The following is a 26,226-nucleotide window of genomic DNA, read 5'->3' as shown; positions in this document are numbered from 1 at the left end:
ATCAAAAATATTTGTGGAGACGATACTACAGTATCCGTAGATCCCCATTGAAACTGAATGCAGGCGGATGGATCGCTTGGTGGGTTTCGAGATGCGCGCCGTGATGGAAGGTCGCTATCCGTATGAACCTTTTAGTGCACTCACATCGGCCTTCATCGTTCGGAAAGTACCTAGTGCTGCACTGTGAGCAACTCAACTACCAACTTCAACTTGTGAATAGATGGTCAGATGGGATATCAAGCACAGTCCAGAGCCCTAGGTGAGTCTGAGCTATAGATCTGCTAAAATAGTTGATAAATCCGATGCCAATTCATCGGTATGTTTGGCCAAACAGTCGTTCAGCGCAGCAAGTGACTACTGGACTGACCACCTGGTAGTAGTAGGAAAGTCGACTTGGTAGGGAAAGCGCCCCACACCCACAACGCTGTGCAGCACCTCAACCTCTCCTCACATCTGAGAATCTTACCTTCACTACACTCAATGCAACTTGTTTCTCAAGGCAGCAGCAATGTCACTCCATCAAGCAGCGCAGTTTAACAAGGCCCTCGCCGGTGGTATATTGAATGCATCGTATGTCGACTTGCGTCTTATTAACCCTACAGAACTGTACGCAGCAAACTTTGCTGCTCTCAGAATCGAAGTATCCCAATCTCTCGCTGGTCCGTTTACAGGCCAAAGGCCACAGCCGCAGCACCGAAAACCATCGCGGGCACCGACCACTTGCTCATCTGTGCAGCAGCCGAGCCGGGAGTCGTGGGCTCGCCTGTCGGCTCCTCAGTTGGCTCCTCTGTAGGCTCGCCAGTTGGCGCGGCTGTTGGGCTGCGGGTTTGGCTGTATGTAGGGATGACCGTGGAGTTGGGGTGGCCGCCCGTAGGATAAGGCGTGCTGGACGCCTCCCTCTTGAAGTTGGCGCAGGCTAGACGGGTGCTGTTGGCGTAGTGAAGCACAAAGGAGAGGTCGCCAAAGTAGGCCTCGTCACCCTCCTTCGTAGAGGCATAGAGGTCGTGGTACTCGGAGCTGAAGGGGGCCGACTTGATGGCGCCGTGCTTGCCAGACAGGTCACCGACCTCGCACGTCTCGGGCTTGGACGCGTCGCACTTGACCTCGGCGCCCGCTCCGTACGGATCGAGGTGACTGAGAGCGGCAGTGCAGTTGCCGTCCTCGGGGACAGCCGCCTTGTGGAGGTGGTAGGCTTGTCACGTCAGCAATATGCACACGGTCCAAAGGGCCTGGTTGGACATACTGAATGGACCGCCTTCTAGGGGCAGATTCTCGAACTCGGCGCGGAACACCACACCTCGGCCGCCGGGAGGAGCCTGGGCAAAGATGGAGCCCATCAGCTCGCCAGGCAAGTCGGCATCCGCGAAGCCAGGCTTCTCAATGGTGGCCCGGTAAATGACATTGGGAGGGTTGCCGCTGGTTTCGGGAGCGTCGCCAGCAGACACGCGCCCAATGGCCGCCGCGCCGACGATAGCAAGAGCAGTCTTTCCGTGCATGGTTGACTGAAGCAGGTGGTGATGAGCGTAGCTGGTGGCACAATGGACGGGCAAAGTAGGTGAAATACGGTTCGCTGACCAGAGCGAGTGAGCGTCAGACGCGAAAGTGAGACAGACAAAGGGCGAATAGGAAAGGGTCGGAAACGAGGTCGAGCTCACCGTCAAGTGAAGTGAAGCGATGCAAGAGCAAGAGAGCAGGAGAAGGGGTGAGAGGAGAGAGACAGGCAGCCCTTTTCATACACAAACGTACCACCCTAACGTTGGACTACGTAGGAACCAGTCCAGTGACACGATCCATGCGATCAGCAACACGCATACCCCATGCCGACACCAGCCTGCCCGATTAAGTCATTTAACAAAGCTTCCTCCTGTCCAGGGATCTTGCTACAAACACTCGAGCCGCCATTGCCCGCCAGTGGCTTGTGCAGGGGGTTAGCAGCGCAGTCAGTCTGCTGCCACGGGCAACAACGAACAAGCTGCTGGCTTGGCTGTTTTGGGTTTCCTGTAGGCTGTGTGTAGGTAATAAATGGGCGTCAATCATGCACCATTCTTGGGACTGCCGATCTTAGCGCTGCTGCGCCCTTCTCCCCCTGATTTCCTGAACAGGATGGAGGTATTGGAACTTTGGAAAAGACTCACCAGTTGTTGCCCGCGATGCTGTGGAATGCGACAATGTACGAAATGAAACACACACGCACTGGCTTCCGTGACCAAAGGCAGGCTGCATGGATATGGGACATTGTAGCTAGCCGTGAGCTTCATCAGCCTTTCTTCCAATACGTAGCGTGTGCTCCCAACCGCCCCCAGATCGTGGACCGGCCGGAAGATGACCCCTGCACGCGTAAGCACATTGACCGACAGGGGAATGCGCCGGTGAGTTGCTTTGTCGCTCATTTCATTGGCTGATCGTTTGCTTAAGCAGGAAACATGGTTTCAAGGGCGGCAAGGCGACAAAGCATCACTCAATGTTTCGATCTTCAGCCCGATCCATCTCTAAATATAAATCTGGCCAGAGGCCGCTGCGGCACGAATATCAATGTTTGTATGACGGGAGATGGAGAGATTTGAGGAGCCTGTAGTAACTGCGGACAAGCCAACTGGGTCGAAGTCGTAACTCTGGTTCACCCGGATGAGAAGTGCTTCATCTATGAAGGTATTCCTTTCTGTTTGTCATTTGAGCCTACATGTACTTGGTGGTGCGCGTCATGCGGCGCCTCAAGCTCCGTGTCCAGATTGATTCTTAAAGAAAATTGATTTTAAAGAAAAATAAAAATAAAAAGAAAACGCTCGCATGTCATCTAGAAAACTTATCAATGGGATAATGAGTTCTCGATACAAGCAACGAAGAAACAGATTGCGCGCAGTCCATATTGTTCAAGAGGAAAACTGAAGGCGGAGAAAACTCACTCACCGACCGGCGACTCGGTATTACATGTAGAAGTTGCAACCGCCGGACCGTCGTGTGGCTGGGGCATAGGCTGTGGCTGATGAAGCTGATGAATGTGGCGCATGGGCCAGTCTTGGATCATGAGGCTGATGGCGTAGCGTAGCGTAGCGTGGTGAGCTCCGTCTACGACATTAAAATTGACCACCATCAACTCACCCACGAGACGCGTCGCGCATTCGACTATTGAATCAGCCATACGGACCGCTGACACCGAGCTTTCCTCACGCACACAACTTCCCACGAACCGGCCCCCGCGCCAACTACCGCCCATCATGAAGCCCGTCGTCAGTGCTACGAACGCATGGTCATGGTGCGCATTCCCGCACGACAGCTGGACGAGTCTTGGGGGTACTAACACGTCAATAGCGTCGTTGTCTCTGTATTCGGTATTGTGATTCTGAGCGCGATCGCCGGCTTGTACAAATCTGGCCATGAGGAGTTCACCGGCAGCCTTGGGGATCCTGAGGACGGCAAGGCTGTGGCTGGGACCATCTTCACAGCCGTCATCGTCTATGCTGTGAGTCTACTAGGTGAACGGACTTAAAACTCGGTCTTTTGCTGACATCCTCCAGGTTTTCCTCGTCTTTTGCGGTTTTCAGGGTTTCCTTCACGTTCGCGAGAGCCGAAAGGGCGCGATTGCTCTGCAGTAGACAACACGAGCCCCTCGACGAATGGAGGGACATGTTTTGCAAATACTACCGGCGTTTGGGTCCTGATTTCGCTATTACATCCAAGTGGCACATTCGCTTTGTCTGAAGAAGAGGAGGAGGCATGGACTTGGTGGGGAGAAGGAGCTTTGTTGCTTCGATGCGGAGGCGGCGGCTTCGGTCGGTGATAGCGTGCGTTGTACGATTTGAAGCATGTGGGACAAGCATAAGAGCAAGCGCCTAGTTAATGCCTAACTACGTGGTGGGTGCCCAGGCGTCAGCTTTCATGCCATTGACAAACACCTACGACTAGCTCATGAGTTGGTACGGCCCTCCGCGAATATGTGCAAATCGAGGGCACGAAGATCAATGAAAATTCGTGGACTCCAGCTATACTTGGGCAGGATCCGGCTTCTGGATAGACAATTATATCTGGCTAGGCCAGGCATTGGAAAGTTGCCCTGACATTTTTCATCAACGTCCAACAGAAATAGATCATCGCTTGCTGCATTGGTTCTTGCGGATATACCATACCATACGTGTACAGTGTCAGAGGAAGTACGCGTTGTCTACTCGTGTCGATTAGTAGGTTTATTAGGTTTAGTAGGTATCACGGACCCCTATCCGCATGCTGGCTGCGTGGGGTACCCGCTGCCATCAAACCCGTGACGTTCTCATTTGCGCATGATAACTCCAAGCCAGCAACCTTGGGAGATAACTCTTATCACCACCCTTGTGCGTTGTAAGATTTATCAATCACTCGGCCCTGTACGCGAATGACCGAGTGAACCAAATAGTTCAAGCGGCAATGTCAGAGGTAACTCGCTAGTCGTGACCCCACCACGATATCCGTGGCGGCCGTGGTCATCGTGATATAGCGGATGTCCCCACCACGATACTGCTACGTCAGAGCCGCCTTCGTTGGAAAACCCTTTTTTGTTACCATCGACTTTTGAGAACATGCCTTTGCGTCCGCCATCGTAATTATAATGGAGTCCGCAATAGGCGTAGCGTCATCGATCGATCATCGATGCGCGCCGGATTGAAAGGTCCGCGGTGACACTTTCGACGGACGTCAATGTTCTGTCAAGACTCAAGAGGGGAAGCACTTTACTCACATATAAGAGGCAGCTCAAGCTCTGTTTACACTCTTCCACATTCCATTTGGCTCTGCAACACATCAAAAGCACTCCACAGTTCATCTAATCTCACAATGGCATCCCAATTCAAGACTGGTATGACGAGAGCCCACAATCCCCTGGCGTCCGGCAGAGCTGATCACTAACGCACGATGTAGAGAAGGACATTCCTGTCACGAAGCAGAGCTTCCCTGGAAAGGATGTGGATATGCCCAACCCCAAGCCTACCTTTGAGGAGGTGCCCGAGGCTGGAGGACAGGACGCAACCTACAAGGCTGCCGACAAGCTCAAAGGCAAGCGGGCTCTGATCACTGGAGGTGACAGTGGTATCGGCGCGGCCTCCGCGATCCTCTTTGCGCGGGAGGGTGCTGACTCGACTATTGTCTATCTACCTGAGGAGGAAGATGATGCACGCAACACCAAGAAGCGCATTGAGGAGCTCGGGGCCAAGTGCCACTTGATCTCGAGGGATTTGACAAGCAAAAGCAACTGCAAGGAGATTGTTGACTTTGCGATGGAGAAGATGGGTGGCATCGACATTCTCTTCAACAACGCTGCTTGTCAGTACATACTTTCCCCACCTGATTTCTTGCATGCTGACCGATATCAGATCAAATGGTAGTCAAGGACATTACCGATCTGCCGGAGGAGCAGTGGGAGCACACCTTCAACATCAACATTCACTCCTTCTTCTACATCTCAAAGTACGCTCTCGCACACATGAAGCGAGGCGCCGTCATCATCAACAACGCCTCAATCAACGCCTATGTAGGCCGTCCCGACTTGCTCGACTACACCTCCACCAAGGGTGCGATTGTCTCCTTCACCCGCGGCTTGAGTAACCAGTATGTCTCCAAGGGCATTCGTGTCAACGCCGTTGCCCCCGGTCCTGGTAAGTCCCCAGATCTGCTCTCATACTTGGTGCATGTGCTAACATTTACCAGTCTGGACGCCTCTCATCCCCTCGACCATGGATGATGAAGCGCAAAAGAACTTTACGAGCCCCATGGGCAGGCCTGCTCAGCCTTCTGAGATTGCCACTTGTGTGGTGTTCTTGGCCAGTGCCGACAGCTCGTGTATCAGTGGCCAGACAATCCACTGCAACGGCGGTACAATTGTGAACGGTTGATCGGCAGATACCTTACTTAATGCTACGTAACGCCTACTTAATTGCTACAATTATCATATTTCGATACCCGAATTATACTGCTACGTTGCTTAGAGCGGTAATTAGACTACCCTGCATGCGGCACAAGAGAAGCTCATGAAGATGATGGAATCGATCATAAGGCACAATTAAGCATTCTGAATTAACTGAAAATGCATGCGACAATAGAACCCGCCGTCCTCAGCCGACTTTGCGCGTGCTGGCACCAACAGCAGCCAGCTAATGCTCGGTACTTACTCCTAGGCTGAGTGCCCCCACCCAACATGAAGTACCGGAATCAAAGAGGTAGGCGCTGCCTAGAGCTGGGGCTCAGCAAGGGCGTCGCTTTGCAAGTACGTCAGGTCCAGTCGTCACTTGACAGATTTGACCTACTTACTAACTTAGTCTCCGACTTTGAGGTTGTTTTAGTGCCGACATCATACAATCCCATCGCTGAGTACTACGTTATCCTCAGCATCAGTAATCCACCAAAAACCAGAAGCCGCAGGGTAGTGAAATCGCAAACTATCGTGGCCAGCTCTGGTCCTCTCTGCCTGCTCGACCGCCCCACTATCGTGACCGTGACAGCAACACGGCGGCGCCCAAAAGCTTCACACAAACGCGAACTATCACAACCTCGCGAATCCATCTACACGAGAGCCGCCCCCTCACGACCACCATTGTATGTCTCCATCGGAGCATCCCGTACCAGAATCTGTACATATCGGCAGCCAGGACCAGCCGGTACTCGACCCAGATGTAGAATCCACCAAACCCGAGGAGCACGAAGGTGTTCCTCCCAACTCACAGGCTCGGGATGGAGACAGCGATGGCAAGCGCGTGGCAACGCTCGGAGACGGAAATGACGCTCCGACCACTACGAGCGAACCAGCAGATTCGTCGAAGCCAACCAACGAAGCCGAGCCACGCCCTACAACTCCAGTCAACAAGGGCAAGCAGGTCGAGAGTAACAGCTCGCAATACCTCGCTCCCGAAGCTCTGGGCTATGTCGATCCCACTCCAGCGACGCCAACCACTTCCCAACCACCTTCACGCACGCCCTCGACGACTGCCAGACCTCGAGTGTCAGAAGATCGGTCCCTCGCGGGCTCTGACGCGGGGTACGACGAGAAGCAATACTTGAGCGATGATGAGCAGGAAGGCGGTTCCCGCTCAGAGATTCAAAGCATCATGGAACAGTTCAGCGAGGTAGGTGGCGGGCCTGGTGCGGCAGAGGTCATGAGCCCCAGGCTCGAGCTCACATCGCCTATCCTGGGCAGCCCCCCAGCACAGCACTCGCAAAGACCGCAGCATCCACCGAGAAAATCAAGCCTGGAGCCTCTATCCGCGACTCTGTCCGGACAGATGAAAGACATGCGGCTCGCAGAAGCTCAGCCCACCGATGGCGCCAATGATGCGGCCTCAGAGGAGCCACCACCACCGGTGCCACCAAAGGATGGGTCATTCAGTACGCCAGCTTGGAGCAAGGAGGAGGCCTCGCCATCGTCACCTCACGCATCCGTTCACCGACCGCCGCCACCCGCGCCCGAGCCCGAGCCAGCGCAGCCCTTTGACTTTCACAGGTTCCTCGAGCAGCTGCGGAACAAGAAGGCCGACCCTGTCGCGAGGTACCTCAAGTCGTTCCTCCAAGAGTTTGGGAAGAAGCAGTGGATGGTACACGAGCAGGTCAAGATCATTGGTGATTTCTTGGCCTTTATCGCGAACAAAATGGCCCAGTGCGAGGTCTGGGCTAACGTGTCGGACGCTGAGTTTGACAATGCTCGAGAAGGCATGGAGAAGTTGGTCATGAACCGGCTGTATGCTCAAACATTCTCACCCGCGATCCCTGCACCGAGACCTGTCCCTGGAGCCAAGCCTAAGAGGAAAGGGGGCGATGCCCCCCTAGGCCCGGGCAGGCGAGGGCAGCATCAAGAAGATGTCGAGAGGGATGATATACTAGCCCAGAAGATCAAGATCTATGGCTGGGTGAAGGAAGAGCATCTAGACATTCCACAAATTGGTGACAGTGGTAATCGCTTTCTCAAGCTAGCACAGCAAGGTGAACCTAGGCATCTGATGCATCCAAGTCAGTGCTAACCACCGCAGAACTTCTCAAGATCAAGTCGTACAGGGCGCCCCGCGACAAGATCATCTGTGTCCTGAACTGTTGCAAGGTCATTTTCGGTAGGTTGTTTGGCATCTGACACCCTGGCGGTGCACTAATGGGCAACAGGCCTACTCAAGCACAACAAGTCCGACGGATCGGCAGACTCGTTCATGCCCATGCTCATCTATGTTGTGCTGCAAGCAAACCCCGATCACCTTGTCTCCAACGTACAGTATATCTTGCGGTTCCGCAACCAAGACAAGCTGGGCGGTGAAGCCGGCTACTACTTGTCCTCCCTGGTGAGAAGGCTCAGATATTTATCAATATGCATTAAACTAATGGTGGCAGATGGGGGCCGTCCAATTTGTGGAAAGCATGGATCGGACAAGCCTGACTATAACTGACGAAGAGTTCGAGAAAAGCGTGGAAGCCGCGGTCTCAGCCTTTGCCGAAAAGCACCAAGCAAACTCCCCCTCCGTCCCGCAGGAGCCCATCTTCGACGAGAAAGGCCGCTACGTGCCTCCAGGTAGCCTCGTGTCCCAGGAGGATGCTCGCCCAAACTACCCACCTCGCTCCACGTCGCTCAATACTGGGGGATCTGCCGACGACACGCTACCGATAGGCGGACTCCTGAAGACGATTCAACGGCCATTGACGTCGATAGGCCGCATGTTCACAGACGATGGCGGTGGGCAGTCCTCATCCGAGACACCTCAACTTTCTCACGGTCTGCCACCACCTCCTCGCGGCGACTCTACCGAGCAAACATCATCACGGCACACTCTCTCGGCTGAAGAAGCTGCTGCACGACAGGCCAGCGCAGAGACAGCTGAGGCACAGCGGCTGAGCCGGGCGGAGCACGCCAACGTCGTTGAAACCTTGTCAGGCATGTTCCCGGACTTGGACAAGGATATCATCAGTGATGTCGTGCACCAGAAAGAGGGAAGGTATGTTCATGCGAGGGATATCAAGACAAGTCATGTTCCTAACTAAGAAATGATAGGGTTGGACTGGCAGTCGATGCTTGCCTTGCTCTGTCTTCATGAGCTACATTTACTTGCATTATCCAAGGGGCGACCTTGTGAGCATGATACCAGGATGAGTCGTAGCGGCGTTGATAATCGACAAACCATTGCAATCACATCTACACCGTCCTTTTAGAACACCTTGCGTTCCCTATTGTCTTCCCAAGTTTATGCATACATATATATACGCCTGTACTACGACAACAACCAACATGCCAGCCCAATGTATGCTCTTATCCTTCCAACAAGCTAATATCGCCCGTAGGCATTGTTCCCTCCTTCATACTGCCCTTCGTATCTATATGGCGCTCCATAAGCTTGAGCCGCGCCAAGTTCCACGTCTGGCAGAGTAGGCTGCGGCCTGTGACCATAGATTTGTGACGCCGCAAGATCGTTCGCCCTCGTCGGGGTCATGGGTCTGTACAAAGGCCCGCCGGAGGGTGCAATAGGCGGTGCGTACGTGTTCCCACTCGAGGTGTCACTTGGCGTCTCAGCACGAACGGCCGGGTGGTCCAGAGAGTTTGGTTTTCTGATGCTGCTCAGAGAGACCGACTTGCCGTGATTCGAACCGCCCATGAGGAGTGAGTTTCGAGCATCGAGGGGCGTGAGGTCGTCCATAGTGTTCTGGAGTTTCTCTGCATCAACGTTAGCAAGGTCAATCCAGCTCAAAGGTTGGGGGGTTTGTAGTAGAATGTTACTTACCCATCTCCTTTCTCCGCTTGCGGTGGGGGTTCTCCTGGCAACAGGCCTCGAAGGCGTGCCACGCGATGAGAACGACGAGGATAACGGTCAGAGTCGATTGTACCGCGATAAGGACCACACCAGTAACAGTCTGGGTAGTCTGCCTGAAGCCAAACTCCTCGACGAAGACGAGGATGCAGGCGACGGACAGAACACGGACGACCTGAATCATGATATTGACCACATTGCCGGACTTGCGCTCAAAGGGGCGGCTCCAGAGGAGAAGCGCGAGCATGACCGTCTCCACGGTGAGGACGGCAATGGTCTGCGCGCGTCCAGACCCATCAGCCGCGGCGAGAACGCATCCCTTGACGGCCATGTAGATGATCAGAGGAAGGAAGAGCCACCAGTACTGCTTCCTGTACGCGTCGTAGAAGAGGGAGTACTTGACCCAGATTGTCTTGCTCTCGTAGAGCGCAAAGGCGTTGCCGTCCGTCTTCTTGAGGGCACGAGCAGTAGTCCAGATCTTCCAGGAGAAGAACAGCAAGACGGCTGTAAAGATGGCCAGGGTCACGGCAGCGAGGGTGGTGGCGGCCCACGAGTCGCCACGCGTGAATTGGAAGACGCAGTACAGCACCCAGATGCCGTAGAGGACAAAGATTAGCGAGGTGATTGTCCTTGCGATGGAGCCCCAGTAGTGCTTGCGGAAGCCGGCGAGGTTCTGGGGGAATGTGCCCCAGAGGGCCCAGAGCTCGAGGATGAGCTTGAACAGGAGGATGAAGACGATGATGGCGGTGATGACAATGGCAGCAATGAGGAGGATGGTCATGAACACATCCGATTCGGGCACACGGAGCTGGTTGGCCCAGGCCTGCAATCCAGACACGGTCTTTTGCAAATCCGAGCCATCCTGTGCAGGTTCTTCTCCCTCAGGGAGGTCAAAGTTGAATTGGCGACGAGTGAGATATGTGAATGTGTCGAAAGCCCGCTTCACCTTGTTGCTCGTCTGGTCCGCCGTGTGGGGTGTGCCGTCCGTGAAGATCAGAGTCGCATTGCTTAGAAACTCGACACTGTCAGCTGTCAAGTTTCCACCAGTTACTGCTCGGAAAGAGTCAATTTGTCGCAGGAATGGCTCATAGGCAATGAGGCCTGTTGAAAAGGCAAAGTTCTTGGTGAAGCTTCGGTAGACAGGCGGGTAGTTGACCGACATCATGCCATTCATGGCGATGCCCTGGAACCACCCAATCATCTCGGTGAAGCCCGGGCTCGTGGTCCCCGTCCCTCCTGCACTGCTTCCTGGCGGAGCAGCGGCCGATGCCATGGCTCCTGTGACCGCCGACACGCCAGACATGGCGAGCGCGATACCGGCGATACCTGCTGCCACATAGGGAACCGCAGGAACATCGGCGGTCTTCCCGTTGGTGACTTGGGACTGGATGCAGGCCACATCCTCGTCCGTGTCCTCGCTCGTGAGTTTCAATGTCGCCTGAGCTGCAATGTCGGGAATCTGGAAGGCGATGTCTGGGACCATGTCCGCGAACTCGGTGGGGATGACCTGCTCGCCCCAGGCGGAAAAGGGTCCCTCGGGCACAGGGCAGAGTCTCTGGACAAAGGTGCCCCTGTCGCAGGGGTTGAACGACTTTTCGTAAATGGTTTGCCCGTAAGCCTTGACCTCGAGGGCCGCCGATACATTCTGCTCCTTCGGGTTGTTGCCGGCCACGTCGAAGATGACCGTCTTGTTCTCGTTGTTGTAGTGGATATTGACCCGGTCGACCTCAATGGACGAATTGCTGACGCAGTTGGTAAATCCGCTGGTGCTGAGTATGTCATCACCAAGAACTCCCGTAGCGAAAAATGAAATTGCTGCCACTGCCTTCCATAGACTCCAGCGTGGGCGTTGATGTAGTTGCACCATGGCGTTCTGTATGTCGTGTCCAAATAGCCTCCACTGTCGAACTCCTCGTATTGGAAAGATGAATGGCTGTAAATGTTTGTTGATATATGTCCGTATATAAAATTCCGGAATGGTAGTCTTTGGTCGCGTATTAAAAGCGTATTTTCAAGTCGACCAAGCGATGTGATTGTAATAGCGAACAGAATTGTGCCTGTACCCGACAAGGCTGCAGAAGCGAACGAGGAGGAACGAACAACCAAAAGCTGTTCGCAACCTTCGAGACGAAGAGAAAGAGAAGGTTTGAAAGCCTTCGCCAGCGCAGCGGCTCAGATAGAGAGAAAGAAGGACAAAGGAAAACAAGAGGAAGAGGTGCGCACAAGAACGTGTCACCAGAACTACGTAGATTGACGATGAAGCAATGACGGAGACGGAGGATGAAATGAGAGAAACAGGGAAGATGCGCGAGAAGAGCGACTCAGGCATGAAGAAAGCAAAGACCACACAACAACGTCGAGATATGCGAAACATGCAGACTGGTCGACGAGGTCTGGAAGAGGGAAACCCGGTGGTGTCGACTTAGACGACGTCAAGCTGGTGCACGCTGATTGGCGGTGCGGCGTCCGGCAAGGATGAGCCATGCAGATGGTGCGGCATGGACCACTGGCTCTCAGCGGCCTGGCTTCTCCTCAGGCGGCTGAGCCCCGCTGAAGAGGGTCTCGAACCCCTGAAGCTAGAGAGCGCCGCGTCAGGCACCACCATTGGCCACGCGCGCCCTGAAACGCTTCGGAGACGCCTTGACTTTTCAGATGCCCCTCCTACCACCTCCGGCCGCCTGACATAAGATGGCAGCTGCTCCGCCATGCGGTCGTGGAACTTGTCTCGTCTCGTGGCATCATCGCGAGCCTTCACCACCCAAAGTGTGCAAAGGTTTGGGCCATGTTGCCCCGTATTAGCGCTTGCAGCTCGCAGATCGTCGTGCGCGATCGTCGGTGGCTGTGCTGTGCTTGCTGAAGTGCTGGGGCCTGCATTGGTGAGATCATAAGGGCATGAAAGACCACAGGTAATTAATGAACACCCTGTTGTGATGTGAGGGGGGTTGCATTGTAATTAATTAAATTGAAGTTCATTGCGCAGGGAAGGAGGCACCTGAGGGAGCATGCTGCCTGATGCAGGAAGTCAGGTCTGAGCCTCATGCCTGCTAGGGCTCTCACGTGACTGAAAACCCTCTACACGTAAGGATACTGAGCGCTCGTCTCTTGTTCCTGGTTATGCGAGTTTGAACTTGAATGTCTGACGCAGCATTCGATATAACGGTCGTGTTTCTTTCTGCCACTTCCACTGCTTGGTAACCACCAAAAGCGGCTTCAACAACGGGCATGCCTTATATTCGTTGCCTGAGCCGATCGTTGAATCCAGATCTCGAAAACGCATAAATCTCGAAAAAGCACATTAAAACGTCTCGATGCAACTGCACAGCCTCGTGCATTGTCATGCCATTCAGCACTCACTCAGGATAACACTCGAGATCAGCCTAGGAAATTCAACATAACTACTCCGTGCAAAGATTGGCAACTGCGCCTGTCTATGCCACCTGATCAGACCAGTGGGCTGTTTTGCTATGGACGAGAGCTTGTTGTTCATCGTAGATCACGGATGCTTGGCTGACATTGGATCCTTGCAAAGTCTTGGCAATTCGTCGTCTGCGACCTGCAACTTGCCATGCGTGATCGGGCAGCCGATGGAACTTCGCTCTCCAGGTCTTCCATCTGCCAAGTTTTCATCATGCTCGTATCGCTGCCCAGATCATTGCTTCATGGCATATCGACTCGTCGTGCAACACGGTTGCGGTGAGACATCGCATATTATCTGAAACATCTCGCAGCCCCAAAAGACAGTGGTCTGGGAGCCTAAACTCAGATCATTCCAACACACCAGGATGTTGGCGGCCAGGAACAGCAAGGCCTCTTTGCGCAATTTGTGCGCATCAGGCAGTCGCTTTGTTCATAGGCAGTTGAGGACTCAACAACCGTATGCTCGGTCAAAAGGGAAGAACGCATCAAGTATAACCTCGAGGCAGGAGTGATTGGCGGAGAAATGTGTCTCTGGAGAATGTAGAGATCGGTCTATTAGCGCGCGACGAACTGATCGACACACGTATGTCGGGGTTTGACTCCGGATGTTGGCAGGTCTCCAGAACGAGCTTTGCCAGTCCAAGGTCATCGGCCACAGATCAAGGCGAGTACTTACACCGGCAGATGTCCGCCTCGGGTTAATAGTTTGCGAATTCGGCATTGGACCAGGGCTGAATGCGGGGTTGCTCCAGCTCTGCGGAGCTTTATTCAATGGGGAAAATACGGGGAAAGCTGGGGTATCAGCCACTTCCACTGGCTCGGCTGCTATGGTTCCTGATTACCCGTGCGGGAGGGCGCTGTAGCTTCGTCCGCGTAATTGACAGAGTGACGATGGCCAAGCTTGGTGCCAATCGGTGCTGTGCAGCCACGGAAACCCGATCGCCAGAGGTATATAACTCTCCGACCGAGTCTCTCTCCATGTCGCGAGTCCAGAACGCCAGTACGTGCCCGCATCGGAGTCGTCAAAGCCACCAAAATGTCTCTTCGCCTGTTGGCAGCGCTTTCGCTGGCGGCAACCGCCTCTTGCAAGTGGATCGTCCCGGGAGCCAGATGGTACGACACAGAGGGCAACATCTTCAATGCGCACGCCGGTGGCCTGGCCATCGACCGCGACTCGGGCAAGTACTTTTGGTTCGGAGAATACAAGACCGAAGAGCAGCCCGAAGGCGGCGGTATCTCAGTCTACAGCTCCGATGATCTGGCAACGTGGGAGTCGCATGGTCTAGCACTTGGTCAGTACATCATTCACGTACCTTCTCGTCGAAGGACCCAAAGCTCACTCTTTTACAGAACCAATCGAGGGCCACGAGATGATCTCGCCCCATAACGTCATCCAGCGCCCCAAGGTGCAGTACAGCGACGAGGACAAGAAGTACCACATGTGGTGGCACGCCGACGACGACAAGTACTCTCTGCTCCTGCAGGGACACGCCACCGCCGACAATATCGAGGGGCCCTACACCTACGACAAGGCTGTGAAGCCTCTCGGCAACTGGTCGCAAGACTTCGGCCTCTTTACTGACTTCAAGGATGGCCGCTCGTACGCCCTGTACTCCAATGGCGATCGTGTCGAAGGCCGTGACGTGTACCTGACCTCCTTCAACGACGAGCTCACCGACCTCGAGGAGGTTGTCTTCCGCTGGGACAAGTTCGATTTCGAGGCGCCCACCATCATCCAGACTGACCATAGCTACTACGCGCTCATGAGCCACAAGACTGGCTACCGACCCAATAACGTGGTGGCGTTCCGCGCCGATGACCTCGCAGGCCCCTGGTCGCAGCCGTTCATGGTGGCCCCCGCCTATACACGTACCTTCAGCACGCAGTCCGGCTTCTCGTGGCGCATCAACGGCACAAAGCAGACCACGTTCCTGTACATGGCCGACCAGTGGGACCTCAACTCCCTCGACGAGTCGCGCAACGTGTGGCTGCCGATGGACATCAACGACCAGGAAGGCACACTCGAGGTGCTATGGCACGATATTTTCGACCTCAACGTGAAGACCGGCGAGTGGTGGCCCATTGAGGGAACCGAGTACTATGCCATTGACGCCAACCTGACGGGCGATGCCTGGCTGCAGGAGGCGGTAAGCCACCATTGCTGCAAGGCGAGCATGAAGTGAATTGGTGACTGATGTCGTGACAGAACTTTGCGAGCTTCAACAGAATTGCGACTGGCATCTATGGCAACGATAGCAGGGCCATCTTCGAGGTCGAAGGCGCCGGCGAAGACCAGTGGGTCTCATTTTACCACCAGAGTACGTAGCACGCCTCCACGAGCGCGTCCGTTGCTGACAGCCTGCAGACATTGACGACATGGGATTCGGCGATCAGCCATTTGGTCAGCCCGACCGCATCAACGGCACATGGCGGATTCGCCGCATTAGCAGCGTCGTCGTTAACGACGACGAGGAGAACGTCCACACCCTCTACCAGAAGGATACCCACAAGGGCATTATCCTGTCGACGGCCATCAAGGTCCCTCTGAAGAATGGTACTAACACCATCTCCGTGGGCGGCTTGGACAATGGGTTCGACGTAAAGGGCGCCGACTTGGACAAGATTATCGTGTACCCACCGGAGCCCAAGGAGACGGGCTGCGGAGCTGGTCACCGTCACTAGAGTTTGGCAGTAGACAGTCTCTGAACGATTCGATAAGAACGTGTAGATGTGGTTCCTGAATCGTCAGTCATGATTGAAACCGTCGCGCTCAGGTGATAGCCTAAAAAACCATGGCAAGTGAGACTGGCGTGACAACTGCCAGGAACGCCCACGCTTCTTCGTCCACTGCCATAGAGACATGCAGCCAACAGGAAATCGCGTACATACAGCTGGTTTCATGGGATATGGACCTCGATGGAATCCATGTCTTCAATCTCGGCATCTTCCACAGTCATCGACTCGTTGAGGCACTCGCCATCGAACCAGAGGGTCACCTGTCCACTGACACCTCGTTCGTGCTTGAAGCCATTGATCAACGTCTCCACGGTCGTCTCGGGACGTACCGTCAACTTGACAGAATCGAGATTCTTGGCTTTCAAGATGACCTTGAGCTTGACCTCTGGTTCTAGCTCAACGTCATGATCTGCCCCGAGCCCAGACTGGTTCAGCGAGTCATTTCCCGCGGTATCGCGGAGGTGCTCTCTCTTCCTATCCGCCTCAAACTTCTCCCACAGATCAGACGTGAAGATCTCCAGAAGGACGCCTGCCCCATCCTCTGTCAGTGCCGCGCGGTCACTATGATCCGTCGTAAGGCCATGGCCCCAGGGTGACGGCCGCACACCCAGCGCTCGGAACGAGGAGGATGCGTAGGCCATATGGCCTCGCCACACAAGGACCAGATCGCGCTCATCGCCGACAGCAACGTCGTTATCGTACTGCCGCGTCGCCCAAGCCCTGCGGACTTTGCTGAGCGGATCATCGAGACGCATCCTCACTCGTATAGACTTGGTGCCGGGTACAGGGCTGGAAATGCAGACGGCGATTATAGGCGATTGCTGGACACCTTGCGCTCGTGCCTTGGCCTCCTCCTTTGCTTTGTGGACAAAGCTGGCGCAAAACTCATCCAACTCTTCTGCCGAATCCTCTTGACGTGCCGGCTCGTGATCCGAATCGTCTAGTATGGCAATGGGATCCTTGGTGACCTCAAGATCGGCTTTGCGCGTCTTGACTGGCGTGTTGAATGGCTCGTCGCCGTCATCCGAATCCAAGGGGATTACTTCAGCGTCGCGCCCCTTTGCTTCTTGTGCTACTGCCTCTGCCGGTCTCCGTGGCGTTGATCCGTGTGATCCAGAGCGTAGCACTTCGGGCTTTACCGGCGTAGCAGTGTGTTGTCGCCTACTGGGCGTTTTCGTTTGTGGTGTTGATGGAGGGCCAGTCCTTGTCCGCTTCGATGGTGTGGAGGGTTTCCTAATCCATGAGTATTTTCACCTCGACCGCGAATAATGTGCACGTACTCTGCTTCGAGCACTTCTTCGCCAGGCTCACTAATGTCCAGAGCAGCACTGGCAGACCGTTTCTCTGAAGACCGCCGACGCTCCTCCACCTGCTTCAGTTCGCGCCGTTCTTTCTTCTGCAAGCGCTTCCTCCGGTCTCGTTCAATGACAGTTTCCATCTCCTTTCTTCGACTGAAGATGCTCAGGTATTCGTCGTTGCTGCTGGGCCCAGCATCGGAAGGCGTTGGGGCTGGAGCTGGAGCCTTGCGCATCAAAGCCGTGGCCTTGAACGGCAGGCTCCTCGAGGGTCGCGCATCTGACATTGCGTTGGTTGTAAATTTGGTGTCGCTCTTCTTCGATTGCGCTCGAAAAGCAAGGACTACCTACACATGGAGTGCGCGTGTTGTTGAAATGGAAGTGTCAGGAAAAAGTGAAAGCGAGGCCCTGGCCGGGCGCATCGGCGCACATTGACCTCGACCAGCGCGCGCCAGGGGTCTGGGCTCTGGCGTGTGTGTTGGTGAGATCGCGTTCATCCGCTAACAGACCCCGCCAGGGCTACAGTGCGGTTGCAACCAAGGAGTTACGGTGCGACACTGTATCTCAGCACAGTGACTACTGTCCGTGAAGCTCCACCGGAATTCTCATCGGCCTGGCACGACGAAGTGGCCTCACTCAGCGTTCATATAGCTCATTGCCATTCACCCGAGCATCACCATGGAGAACGGGAACCCACCTCAGGCCGACGGGAAGGACCCGTCCGGCTTCTTGAGCGACATTATCGGCAACAACGTCACAGTCAAGCTCAACTCTGGTGTCGTTTACAAGGGTTAGTCCCCCCCCTCACCTCACCTCATCCAACGCCTCTCGCTCAGCGAGCAAACACCGCGAACACCGCAAACACCAACTGACCCTCTACAGGCGAGCTGCAGTCTGTCGACGGATACATGAACATCGCGCTGGAGAAGACGGAAGAGCATGTGAATGGCGTGAAACGTCGCGAATATGGTGACGCATTCGTCCGAGGCAACAACGGTGAATACCATCTACGCGATTTTGCTCACAGACACTTGCTGACATTGTGCAGTGATGTACATCTCAGCAGATTCATAGAGAAATCACGAATTCTATTCATACCCCTGTTGCATCAGGGCACGAGTCTCGGTGATTTCTATCGACCTGCGTTTCTGCCTCCGCCCAACTACAGCTTCGTCGTCCACGCGAAAACCGTCACCCCATGCATGAGAATATCTTCCTTGTCGTTCCACTCCCCGTCATTCACCTCCCCAAGGATCTCGTCGAATCTTTGCACAAAACTCACCCTTTTCTCACCATCTAGCATGGCCACGTGGCTCAACGTCGCGAGTCGCTCCCACAGGGCCTCCTTGGTCAGCCAAACGCTGTAGCTGGTCTTGTCTTCCACCAAGGAGACAGAGAAGAGAAGGCTCGGGGTTTCTTCGAGAAAACTTCTTTCCAAAAATAGTCCCAGAAGCGTGGTTGTCCGTCCCGAGCAGCGTCCATGACAAGCTTGTGCAGTGAGTTCCCCCACTTGGTCGTGGCCTTCCACGCGCGAGTTTTGTTATCTACGCACATCAATCTGATGACTGAAGGTGGATTTCTCGGTTCACTTACACTCATCAATGCTCCATATCACGGCTAATTTGCCCTCGGGTCGGCGCACGCGACGAATCTCACGAAGAGCATCTAGATTGGCGAACCTGGGACGGTCAGCCCTATGTGTGGTGTATCAACTGCAAGGCAATATTTACCAGTGGAAAGCCTGCAAGTTATTAGCCACGCGTACACTCCCCTGTACGAGGAAGACCATCTTATCTATGCCACAACAACCGTGTCAGCCCAGCCGGCCTCGACACTCATATTGTCAGCGGTGCCGCTTTGCGTGCTGACGCCCTTCAGAGCCTTCGCTCTCAGGGTATCCCTCATCTTGTCGTGTGGTTCCACAGAAATGATATCGCACCGCTCTGGACGATGAGACAAAAGCTCCGTCAACTTGCCTGTGCCTGCGGCCAAGTCGATGATGCGGGCCCCATTCTTACCCTCCAGACCGAGATGTTGTAGAGGCTTTATGACAGCCTCAGAGGGGTATGACGGGCGATGAGCGTCGCAAGAACCAGCATTGGAGAAGCTGACGGCAGCGGAATTATGGATGGCCATGTTGACGCCCAAATGATTCACTGCCAGACGTACAATGCGGTGCACGAGTTGCAAGGACTCACACTGTCAACATACCTACTGGACATCACTACTTATAGATAGTCCACTCTGTGTATATCGGCGATGATAGCTGGACCTTGACCCCGCCATTCCTCCCCGCACATCGGTTTACGAGCGGAGGCACGCATTGCGCCTTATCATAGATGGTGCGTGCGGCCTGCCCCTCCGATGCCCCTTATGTTGTCATATTCTACCGAAGCTGCGGAACGGGATGTTTCCTGCACAGTCTTCTGCGTCGCTCTGGCTCTGGCTCTTGCTTGCATCGACGATGGTATGAACCCTCGTCCTTGCTCGACTGATCGTCAGGTCCATAGGACTGCATCTCCGTCGGCTATCGAGCACTCCCGCGGGAAGGATCTCGAAGTGATTGTTGGGCCGACAGGCCGTTTTGTTCGCATGTAACACCGCGGGAACGAACACTGCTACTAATGGGGAGGGTTTACACGTCAATCCATCGAGTCCGTTTGCGGCCGTCGTTGGAGGGCGAAAGTCCACGATCTGGTCGAAAAGGACGGGCTCTCTGATACTGTGGGTGGCAGCCAGATCTGATAAATCTCCCGAGTGTGCTTTCGGCTCAGTGGAATGATTCGGTTGATATTCCATAAATGTTGCAGAAGAAGCGACCTGACTTGTGTCGCTGGGGTCAGGTCTCGATATCCATATGCCTTCTACCTCGACACCACTTTGCAAAGCCCGGACACCGAAGGGTATTGCGTCGCTCTTCCGCGTTTCTATACCATGGAAGGATATATCAGATCGCCGTGCTCGCTTCTCGGCGTCGAGTATTTCTGATCTTTGTATGAGGCGATTCTTCCACCAGAGTCGGATCAATCCCAAGCAGACAACAAGAGCAATGCAGCATCCCATAATGTAGATTTTGTTATTAATTGCTGCTTCACGTTCAGGAAATTCTCAAAAATGCCATCTATTGCCAAAGATCCCAGTCGGTGAAGAAGTCTGTCACCATTGCGCCTGGACAGAATGTGAAGATGAAGAGTGTCTGGCCAGAGTGGACTACACTACCGCAAGTAAGGTAGTGCAATGCCGAGAGCAACTTTAGTTTCCTGAGGCCTTTAATTATCTCTCAGCCTCCCAAGGAGAGCGAAAGACGATGGCGTTGGTGCGAGAGTGCCCTCCTCAAGGTATAACAAGTGAGCGCAAAGTGACAATGGGGTCCATGGGCGTTGTCATCTCTCGAGTGGCAGGAGTAACACCAGCAAGGCGCCCACCACCAATTACCATGTCGACTGTTAGTTGCAACAAATTCTCAGACGGGACTGGCATGAATTCCCTGGGAAAATTGTAAAGTCGAGTTGGTGCAATGATCGGAGAGCATGTCGTTTAGATGTGGCTTCTGGCTGACCTTTAAGTAACCACCCTTGGGAGACACAACTTCTGATACAATTTTCCGTAAACCGCCGTCACTTTGCATCGAGTAGATGAGCGAGCGGGGGCATAATATCGAATTATTGTGCAGACAAAGGGTTGGGGGGACGGATCGCCACAGCTTCACGAAATATGGCCCAGCCGAAAAGGTATCATCCGGGAAACGACCCAGTAAGCCGTACAGAACATGTTTTTACTCTCAAGGAGTAACTAGTGAAGGTGTCTTGCGCTATCAACGCAAGTACAGCAGTCGACGAGTATTGATCTCGAGCTCTGTGGCCCCTGTCATAGATCAACAACCACTGTTCATTCTTGTGCAAGTAAGCCCAGTCATCTTCGGCTCAGTTACTCACACTGAGAAACATGTGCGCTTCCCGTCTGTTGTGGTCACGTTCACAGCATTCCTGCAAGGTGCGTGTTCACGACCGTCCAGTTCCTGGTGAAGTGCATTGCCATCGGTCATCGAATAGCGTGCTACAGGAGCCCAATCACTAGCGGCGAAAAAAAAGATCTGTTCCGTGCCCCGGTCTCGCCGGATCGCGGGGTCCCGAGACGCTTATCGGTACGTATCCCCAATGATGCAAGTTGTGCAAAGGTCCCCGAAGTTTGTGTCTGCGAGAAGACGTTTCGAACAGCGCTCACGTTGTCCCTCTTGCAGTTACTGATCGACTTGATCTGAATTGACCGTGGCTGTGTAGCCCATGCTAATAGTCGTCACTTGCTAAGCAGCCTGCAACATCTGCAGGTCCATGGCTGATTTGAATTGGGCGCTGATGCGGCGCCCGCCGTCAAGTGTACCGTGCACCAAGCCTGCTTTTCACACGATGTGGGCAGGCAGCGATGACGTCTTGCTGCACAGTCTCATCGAACCGGCGCCAATTGGATGGTACCTTGCCCACGACACAGTCTTGCGTCGAATCTGTTTTGCGTGCAACAAGCATGTGAGAGTATCGATCTACAGTATCCGTAGTCATTTCCCCTTGCCGCGACAAGGTGATCTCAACAAGGCGCAGCCTGGAAGATTTCGAACAGTCTCCCGCGCTGCACATTAGAGATGCACCGTAGGTCAAAGCAGCATGACGATATGGCTTCTTGTCAGTTCAGTCCCAAATTCGAATACATTGTACATACAGGTCAGGCAGCGGATAAAGTCGAGCAGCCAGCATCATCACTCGCACAAGCAGACCGAACGGGAAGCAGGTTCCCATCGCCGGAAGGAATATGGATGACGGCAAGCGTCGTCAAAGTGGGAAAGAGCCAACCAAGATCAGATTTTCGCAAGTCGCAACTCCCATCTTTGCGCCCCACCCATCCATCCCATGACTGCTCCAGTCAGCACCAACTGTGTCTGTCTGTACGGTATCGATAACAGCAATCTCAGCGGCTAATTATTACCTCAATCAGCGGGGGCAGGCAAAGAGCGAGGGCCATTTTACGATTATTACAGCTGGCAGTCAATGACGGGGGGCTTTGCAGTGGGGAAAGTGAACCCTGCCACCATCGCGAGCCCAATCCGGTCCTGTTGCCGATCGTTGCATTTGTAGGTCGTTCGCGACCCAAAGCACACCGAAGCCCCGAGTCAAAACCTTCTACTTCTCCCGCTTCTCCAATCAAAGTCAATTCGTCTTCGTGGTATCAAGTCATTTCAGCTTTTGCTTCTCCGTTTTCAGCTCTGCGTCTGACTTGTAAATTTTAATCCGAATCGCTCCGTACTATCTACCGATTGTTGCCATCCTGCCGCCATAGAGCGACCGGACACCCGCGCGATTCGACACACCATGCCTATCCGCAATCCATTCACACGCCGCGGCCAAGTTACCGCAAACGATGACTCCCTACGGCCTGAAGCCCCTGGGTTTGAGCGAATCGACACTCATGGCTCAAAGGCTTCTTCGGTGCTCAGCGTCCGCAGTTCGAAGAGCCAAGACAACGGGGAATACAAGATGAGCGGTACGTGACCGCCAGCGTTACCACGCGGATTCAATAGGCATAGCATTGGCTAACATGGTGAATTTCAGTCGTCAATGACAGCGGCGTCTACCTTCCGGTCAGTTGCCACGGGACCCCTTTCCCTCATCCCGAAAATCGAACAACCTTGCTGACATTCCTTCAGCCGTCGCCCACCGAAGAAAAGGGACAATGGCCCCGGCAATACCTGTCCACCAGAAAATCTACCGACACTAGGAGTAGCTTCGGCGATATCGAGCACTTTTCCATCTCTCGCGAGTCCTTTGATTCGTACAGGCGATCATTTGTGAGTTGCGCCGGAAGTACCGGTGGTTGGACCCCATCTGACCCGCACAGGATGTGACTGCGAGGGCGCCCATCACACACGACGTGCCCAACCGCTCCAGTCTCGACTCTGCTCGATATCCACGCTTGCCGCGGTCGGCCATTGATCGCCAGAAAGAGAGGCAAACTGCGATGGTGGAAGAATCCTTCGAGGAGGTCGGCTTAGACGACCAGAAGCAGCAGGCACAGGCACAGCAGGCGCGCAAACGAGGATTCTTCTCGAAATTCGGCGACACGCAGGAGAAGGACGCCACAGCACAAGGCCCGGTCGCCCGCTTTTTACACACCGGCCGGAAGCGAGGGCAGAGTGGGCAGGGTGCCGAGCTCGGGAGCATCGAACAGCCCAAGGCTCCTGTCACACAGGACGCCCGTGACTGAGACTCGCAGGGGACACCACAGTTCGTCTTGGATTCATTGGACATACATTTCATATATTGGGCTGCAATATGTTTGCAGTTGGCGTTCTTGGGTATTGGGCAGACAGCGGTCGTTACCGGCAGTCGACTTTTGGTGCCTGGGATAGAGAAGGCTTCAGATGAGTGATGAACTACTCATAAGAGTATGCATCATGCGTCAGCTTATGAATAATGATAATTCACAGGTCACAGTTCCCTTCTTGTGACCTGTCCCTGCGCGAGCTTGGTTGTGTACGGCGAGAGCTACTAGTTACTGCTGTCGCGAAAGGTGCATGCAGGGTCCTGCTATTCCACACAATCCCGACACAGCACTACTATTTAAATCTTGAGAAGAGGCTGCAAGTTACCGCGGCGAGGTCCCCATCCCAGTATAGCCAGCGAACTGGTAGACACTCACTTGAAAAGAAAATGATGGATGTATCAAAGCACGTTCTGTCGTGTATGCTTGTAGAACGCAACTGAATTGACCATGCTGACCCCGCAGCGCCCCTCATGGCGCCGGTTACGGAGTGTGAGGAGGCTAACTTTAAAAGTACGAGCATGTTCACTCATGTATTGCACGTCCCGTTTTTCGCGTTGATGACTTGATCTGCAGGATTTTTGTGTGTATGACTCGCTGGCTCAGTCCACGCTGCAAAAGTTGATTCTGAAGTACACAGCTACCATGGATAAATCAGAAAGCCACAGCGAAATGCTCCCTGACTTGTCCCTGGCCTCCAGGGCCGTCCATGCCGATGCTCACATTGCTGGTCATCGAGCTATCGCCCCTGCGATGCATGTGAGCACAACATTTCGCTATAGCGAGAACCCAAATGAGCTGTCAGGCGTTGGCATTGGCGAATTCGAGAATCTCGACGTAAGTCTGCACTGCCGTGGTGACTAGACCCGCGCCTTGAAGCGAGACTGAACAAGACAGCACAATGCGCCTCGCGATTCTCATGTCTACTCTCGAGAATCGGCACCCAACACGACCCGTCTCGAGGCCGTTCTATCCTCCATCCTAGGCGGACCCAGCGTGACATACGCCTCCGGCCTGGCTGCCTTCCATGCCATGCTGGTGCAACTCAACCCCAAGCGCATTGCGATTGGCGAGGGGTACCACGGCTGCCATGGTGTAATCGACGTCCTCTCGCGTCTGAGTGGCCTCAAGAAACTGCCACTGGACTGTGATCTCTCGGAGCTCGAGGCGGGTGATGTGATTCATGTCGAGACTCCCCTCAACCCCACGGGCGACGCGAGGAACTTGGCGTACTACGCCGAGAGGGCTCGCAAGGTCGGCGCATACGTAACCGTCGACGCGACCTTTGCCCCTCCCCCGCTGCAGGACCCCTTTGCCCAAGGCGCGGATGTAGTGATGCACAGTGGGACAAAGTACTTTGGCGGACACTCTGACCTTCTATGTGGTGTCGTCACCGTCACACCCGACGAGAAGGGGCAAAGGCTACTCAAGGGCCTGAAACACGATCGCCTGATGCTCGGCTCTGTCATGGGCAGCCTCGAGGGTTGGCTGGGTCTGCGCTCGCTACGCACACTGGAGCTTCGCGTCAAGCGCCAAAGTGAGACGGCCACAAAGCTAGTCGCGTGGCTGGCGTCCGAGCTCAAGGACCCGGCCAGTCTGGTCTCCACCACAGTCGAAAAGGTTCAGCACGCGAGCGTGCAGCCCGAGGCGTCTGACGAGAATGGCTGGCTGCGAAAACAGATGCCCGGTGGCTGGGGTCCCGTCTTCGCCCTCTGGATGAAGGATGCGGACATGGCGCGATCGCTGCCGAGCAAGCTGCACCTGTTCCAGCATGCCACGAGTCTGGGTGGCGTGGAAAGTTTGCTGGAGTGGCGAGCCATGTCGGATCCTCACGTGGACAAGAGGTTGTTGAGGGTGAGCATTGGTGTTGAAGGGTTCGAGGACCTCAAGGCGGACATAACCCGAGGACTGGAGGCATTAAGGGGCTAGACTTGAGAGGTGCCAATTAGTTGTAGCAAAGGTTAGAATAAAACAGATACAAGAATAAACTTGATCGACCAAGGGTCAGCGAGTGTCAATGAGTATACGTATGGTATACGTGTAGCCTTGGCTGCATAAGAAGTGGCATTGATGGCAAGCATGTGAGAAGGTTCGTTCTTGTCGATACATACGTAGGGGTGTTGTGCCAAGGTTTGGTGTCGTTGGACTACATACATGTAAGGGTCCGTCTGTCTGAGGTTGGGCGACAAAAATCGCAATCAAGTTTCTGCACTTTTTCTGTATAAACAGAGCTGTTTTTATTCAGTCCACAAGTCGTACCATGGGTACGTATACGGAACCGTAGTCACATTTTAGCGCCATCGAAAGACAAAATTCCGTGGAACTCAAATGCACATTACGGACCCGCAATTGTTTCCTCTATTTATTTTGTCTTCCTTCAGACACCCCACCAACACTCGCATTCCTATCGCAAGAAACAACTTGACATAGAGGCCAGCACAATTCGAGAAAACGGAGGTCAAGCCTGTCACGGTCAAGCCACAATCATCTGAGTGAGCCATTATATTTTCTGCCACTTCGTTTATCCCCTGTCGCGAGAGAGAAAAAGATAGGAAACAAACATGATATGCTTAAGCCTAGATGAACCCTTTTCTGCATCGCGGCTGTTCCGCCAATCTGATCGCTTGGACAAGGGCCAGAGTCTTACCCCTGACCAAATGCTCCTAACCATTTAAGGCCAAAAGACGGCAGTCGAGAGTTCGAAACAAGGTGTTGTATCTTGAGCAATCGAA

General features: G+C 54.2%; 9 protein-coding genes across 9 annotated transcripts; 6 read left to right on the top strand and 3 right to left on the bottom strand.

The window, feature by feature from the left end:
• Nucleotides 1-665: 665 nt before the first annotated feature.
• J7T54_003219 (Cell surface superoxide dismutase [Cu-Zn]-like protein) lies at nt 666-1,496 on the bottom strand (the record flags this gene model as incomplete). The annotated part of the gene is made up of 2 exons (XM_051506776.1): nt 666-1,192; nt 1,244-1,496. 2 exons carry the CDS (start codon nt 1,494-1,496, stop codon nt 666-668), a joined length of 780 nt encoding a protein of 259 aa, XP_051361908.1.
• A 1,719-nt stretch (nt 1,497-3,215) lies between these two features.
• Nucleotides 3,216-3,593, top strand: J7T54_003218 (uncharacterized protein; the record flags this gene model as incomplete). The annotated part of the gene is made up of 3 exons (XM_051506775.1): nt 3,216-3,253; nt 3,310-3,460; nt 3,516-3,593. The coding sequence occupies 3 exons, from the start codon at nt 3,216-3,218 to the stop codon at nt 3,591-3,593; spliced, it is 267 nt and encodes an 88-aa protein (XP_051361907.1).
• A 1,210-nt stretch (nt 3,594-4,803) lies between these two features.
• J7T54_003217 (Vacuolar protein sorting-associated protein 9a-like protein) lies at nt 4,804-9,029 on the top strand (the record flags this gene model as incomplete). The annotated part of the gene is made up of 10 exons (XM_051506774.1): nt 4,804-4,825; nt 4,888-5,289; nt 5,340-5,621; nt 5,674-5,846; nt 6,066-6,126; nt 6,640-7,905; nt 7,983-8,060; nt 8,110-8,282; nt 8,332-8,930; nt 8,987-9,029. 10 exons carry the CDS (start codon nt 4,804-4,806, stop codon nt 9,027-9,029), a joined length of 3,099 nt encoding a protein of 1,032 aa, XP_051361906.1.
• Nucleotides 9,030-9,257: 228 nt separating this feature from the next.
• Nucleotides 9,258-11,604, bottom strand: J7T54_003216 (Flavin carrier protein-like protein; the record flags this gene model as incomplete). The annotated part of the gene is made up of 2 exons (XM_051506773.1): nt 9,258-9,643; nt 9,711-11,604. The coding sequence occupies 2 exons, from the start codon at nt 11,602-11,604 to the stop codon at nt 9,258-9,260; spliced, it is 2,280 nt and encodes a 759-aa protein (XP_051361905.1).
• A 2,586-nt stretch (nt 11,605-14,190) lies between these two features.
• Nucleotides 14,191-15,836, top strand: J7T54_003215 (uncharacterized protein; the record flags this gene model as incomplete). The annotated part of the gene is made up of 4 exons (XM_051506772.1): nt 14,191-14,446; nt 14,505-15,301; nt 15,361-15,472; nt 15,520-15,836. The coding sequence occupies 4 exons, from the start codon at nt 14,191-14,193 to the stop codon at nt 15,834-15,836; spliced, it is 1,482 nt and encodes a 493-aa protein (XP_051361904.1).
• Nucleotides 15,837-16,051: 215 nt separating this feature from the next.
• J7T54_003214 (uncharacterized protein) lies at nt 16,052-17,472 on the bottom strand (the record flags this gene model as incomplete). Its single annotated transcript, XM_051506771.1, has 2 exons — nt 16,052-17,054; nt 17,171-17,472. The coding sequence occupies 2 exons, from the start codon at nt 17,470-17,472 to the stop codon at nt 16,052-16,054; spliced, it is 1,305 nt and encodes a 434-aa protein (XP_051361903.1).
• Nucleotides 17,473-17,863: 391 nt separating this feature from the next.
• On the top strand, nt 17,864-18,259 carry J7T54_003213 (uncharacterized protein; the record flags this gene model as incomplete). The annotated part of the gene is made up of 3 exons (XM_051506770.1): nt 17,864-17,975; nt 18,068-18,181; nt 18,234-18,259. The coding sequence occupies 3 exons, from the start codon at nt 17,864-17,866 to the stop codon at nt 18,257-18,259; spliced, it is 252 nt and encodes an 83-aa protein (XP_051361902.1).
• Nucleotides 18,260-22,545: 4,286 nt separating this feature from the next.
• J7T54_003211 (uncharacterized protein) lies at nt 22,546-23,437 on the top strand (the record flags this gene model as incomplete). Its single annotated transcript, XM_051506769.1, has 4 exons — nt 22,546-22,717; nt 22,786-22,814; nt 22,881-23,021; nt 23,072-23,437. The coding sequence occupies 4 exons, from the start codon at nt 22,546-22,548 to the stop codon at nt 23,435-23,437; spliced, it is 708 nt and encodes a 235-aa protein (XP_051361901.1).
• Nucleotides 23,438-24,166: 729 nt separating this feature from the next.
• J7T54_003210 (putative trans-sulfuration enzyme-like protein) lies at nt 24,167-25,423 on the top strand (the record flags this gene model as incomplete). Its single annotated transcript, XM_051506767.1, has 2 exons — nt 24,167-24,331; nt 24,392-25,423. The coding sequence occupies 2 exons, from the start codon at nt 24,167-24,169 to the stop codon at nt 25,421-25,423; spliced, it is 1,197 nt and encodes a 398-aa protein (XP_051361900.1).
• Between the last annotated feature and the right edge of the window lie 803 nt (nt 25,424-26,226).

The sequence above is a fragment of the Emericellopsis cladophorae genome, assembly GCF_022114955.1.
Source record: "Emericellopsis cladophorae strain MUM 19.33 chromosome Unknown NODE_25_length_288687_cov_117_495977, whole genome shotgun sequence".
Classification (NCBI taxonomy): domain Eukaryota; kingdom Fungi; phylum Ascomycota; class Sordariomycetes; order Hypocreales; family Bionectriaceae; genus Emericellopsis; species Emericellopsis cladophorae.
This window is presented reverse-complemented; position numbering and strand designations above follow the sequence as displayed.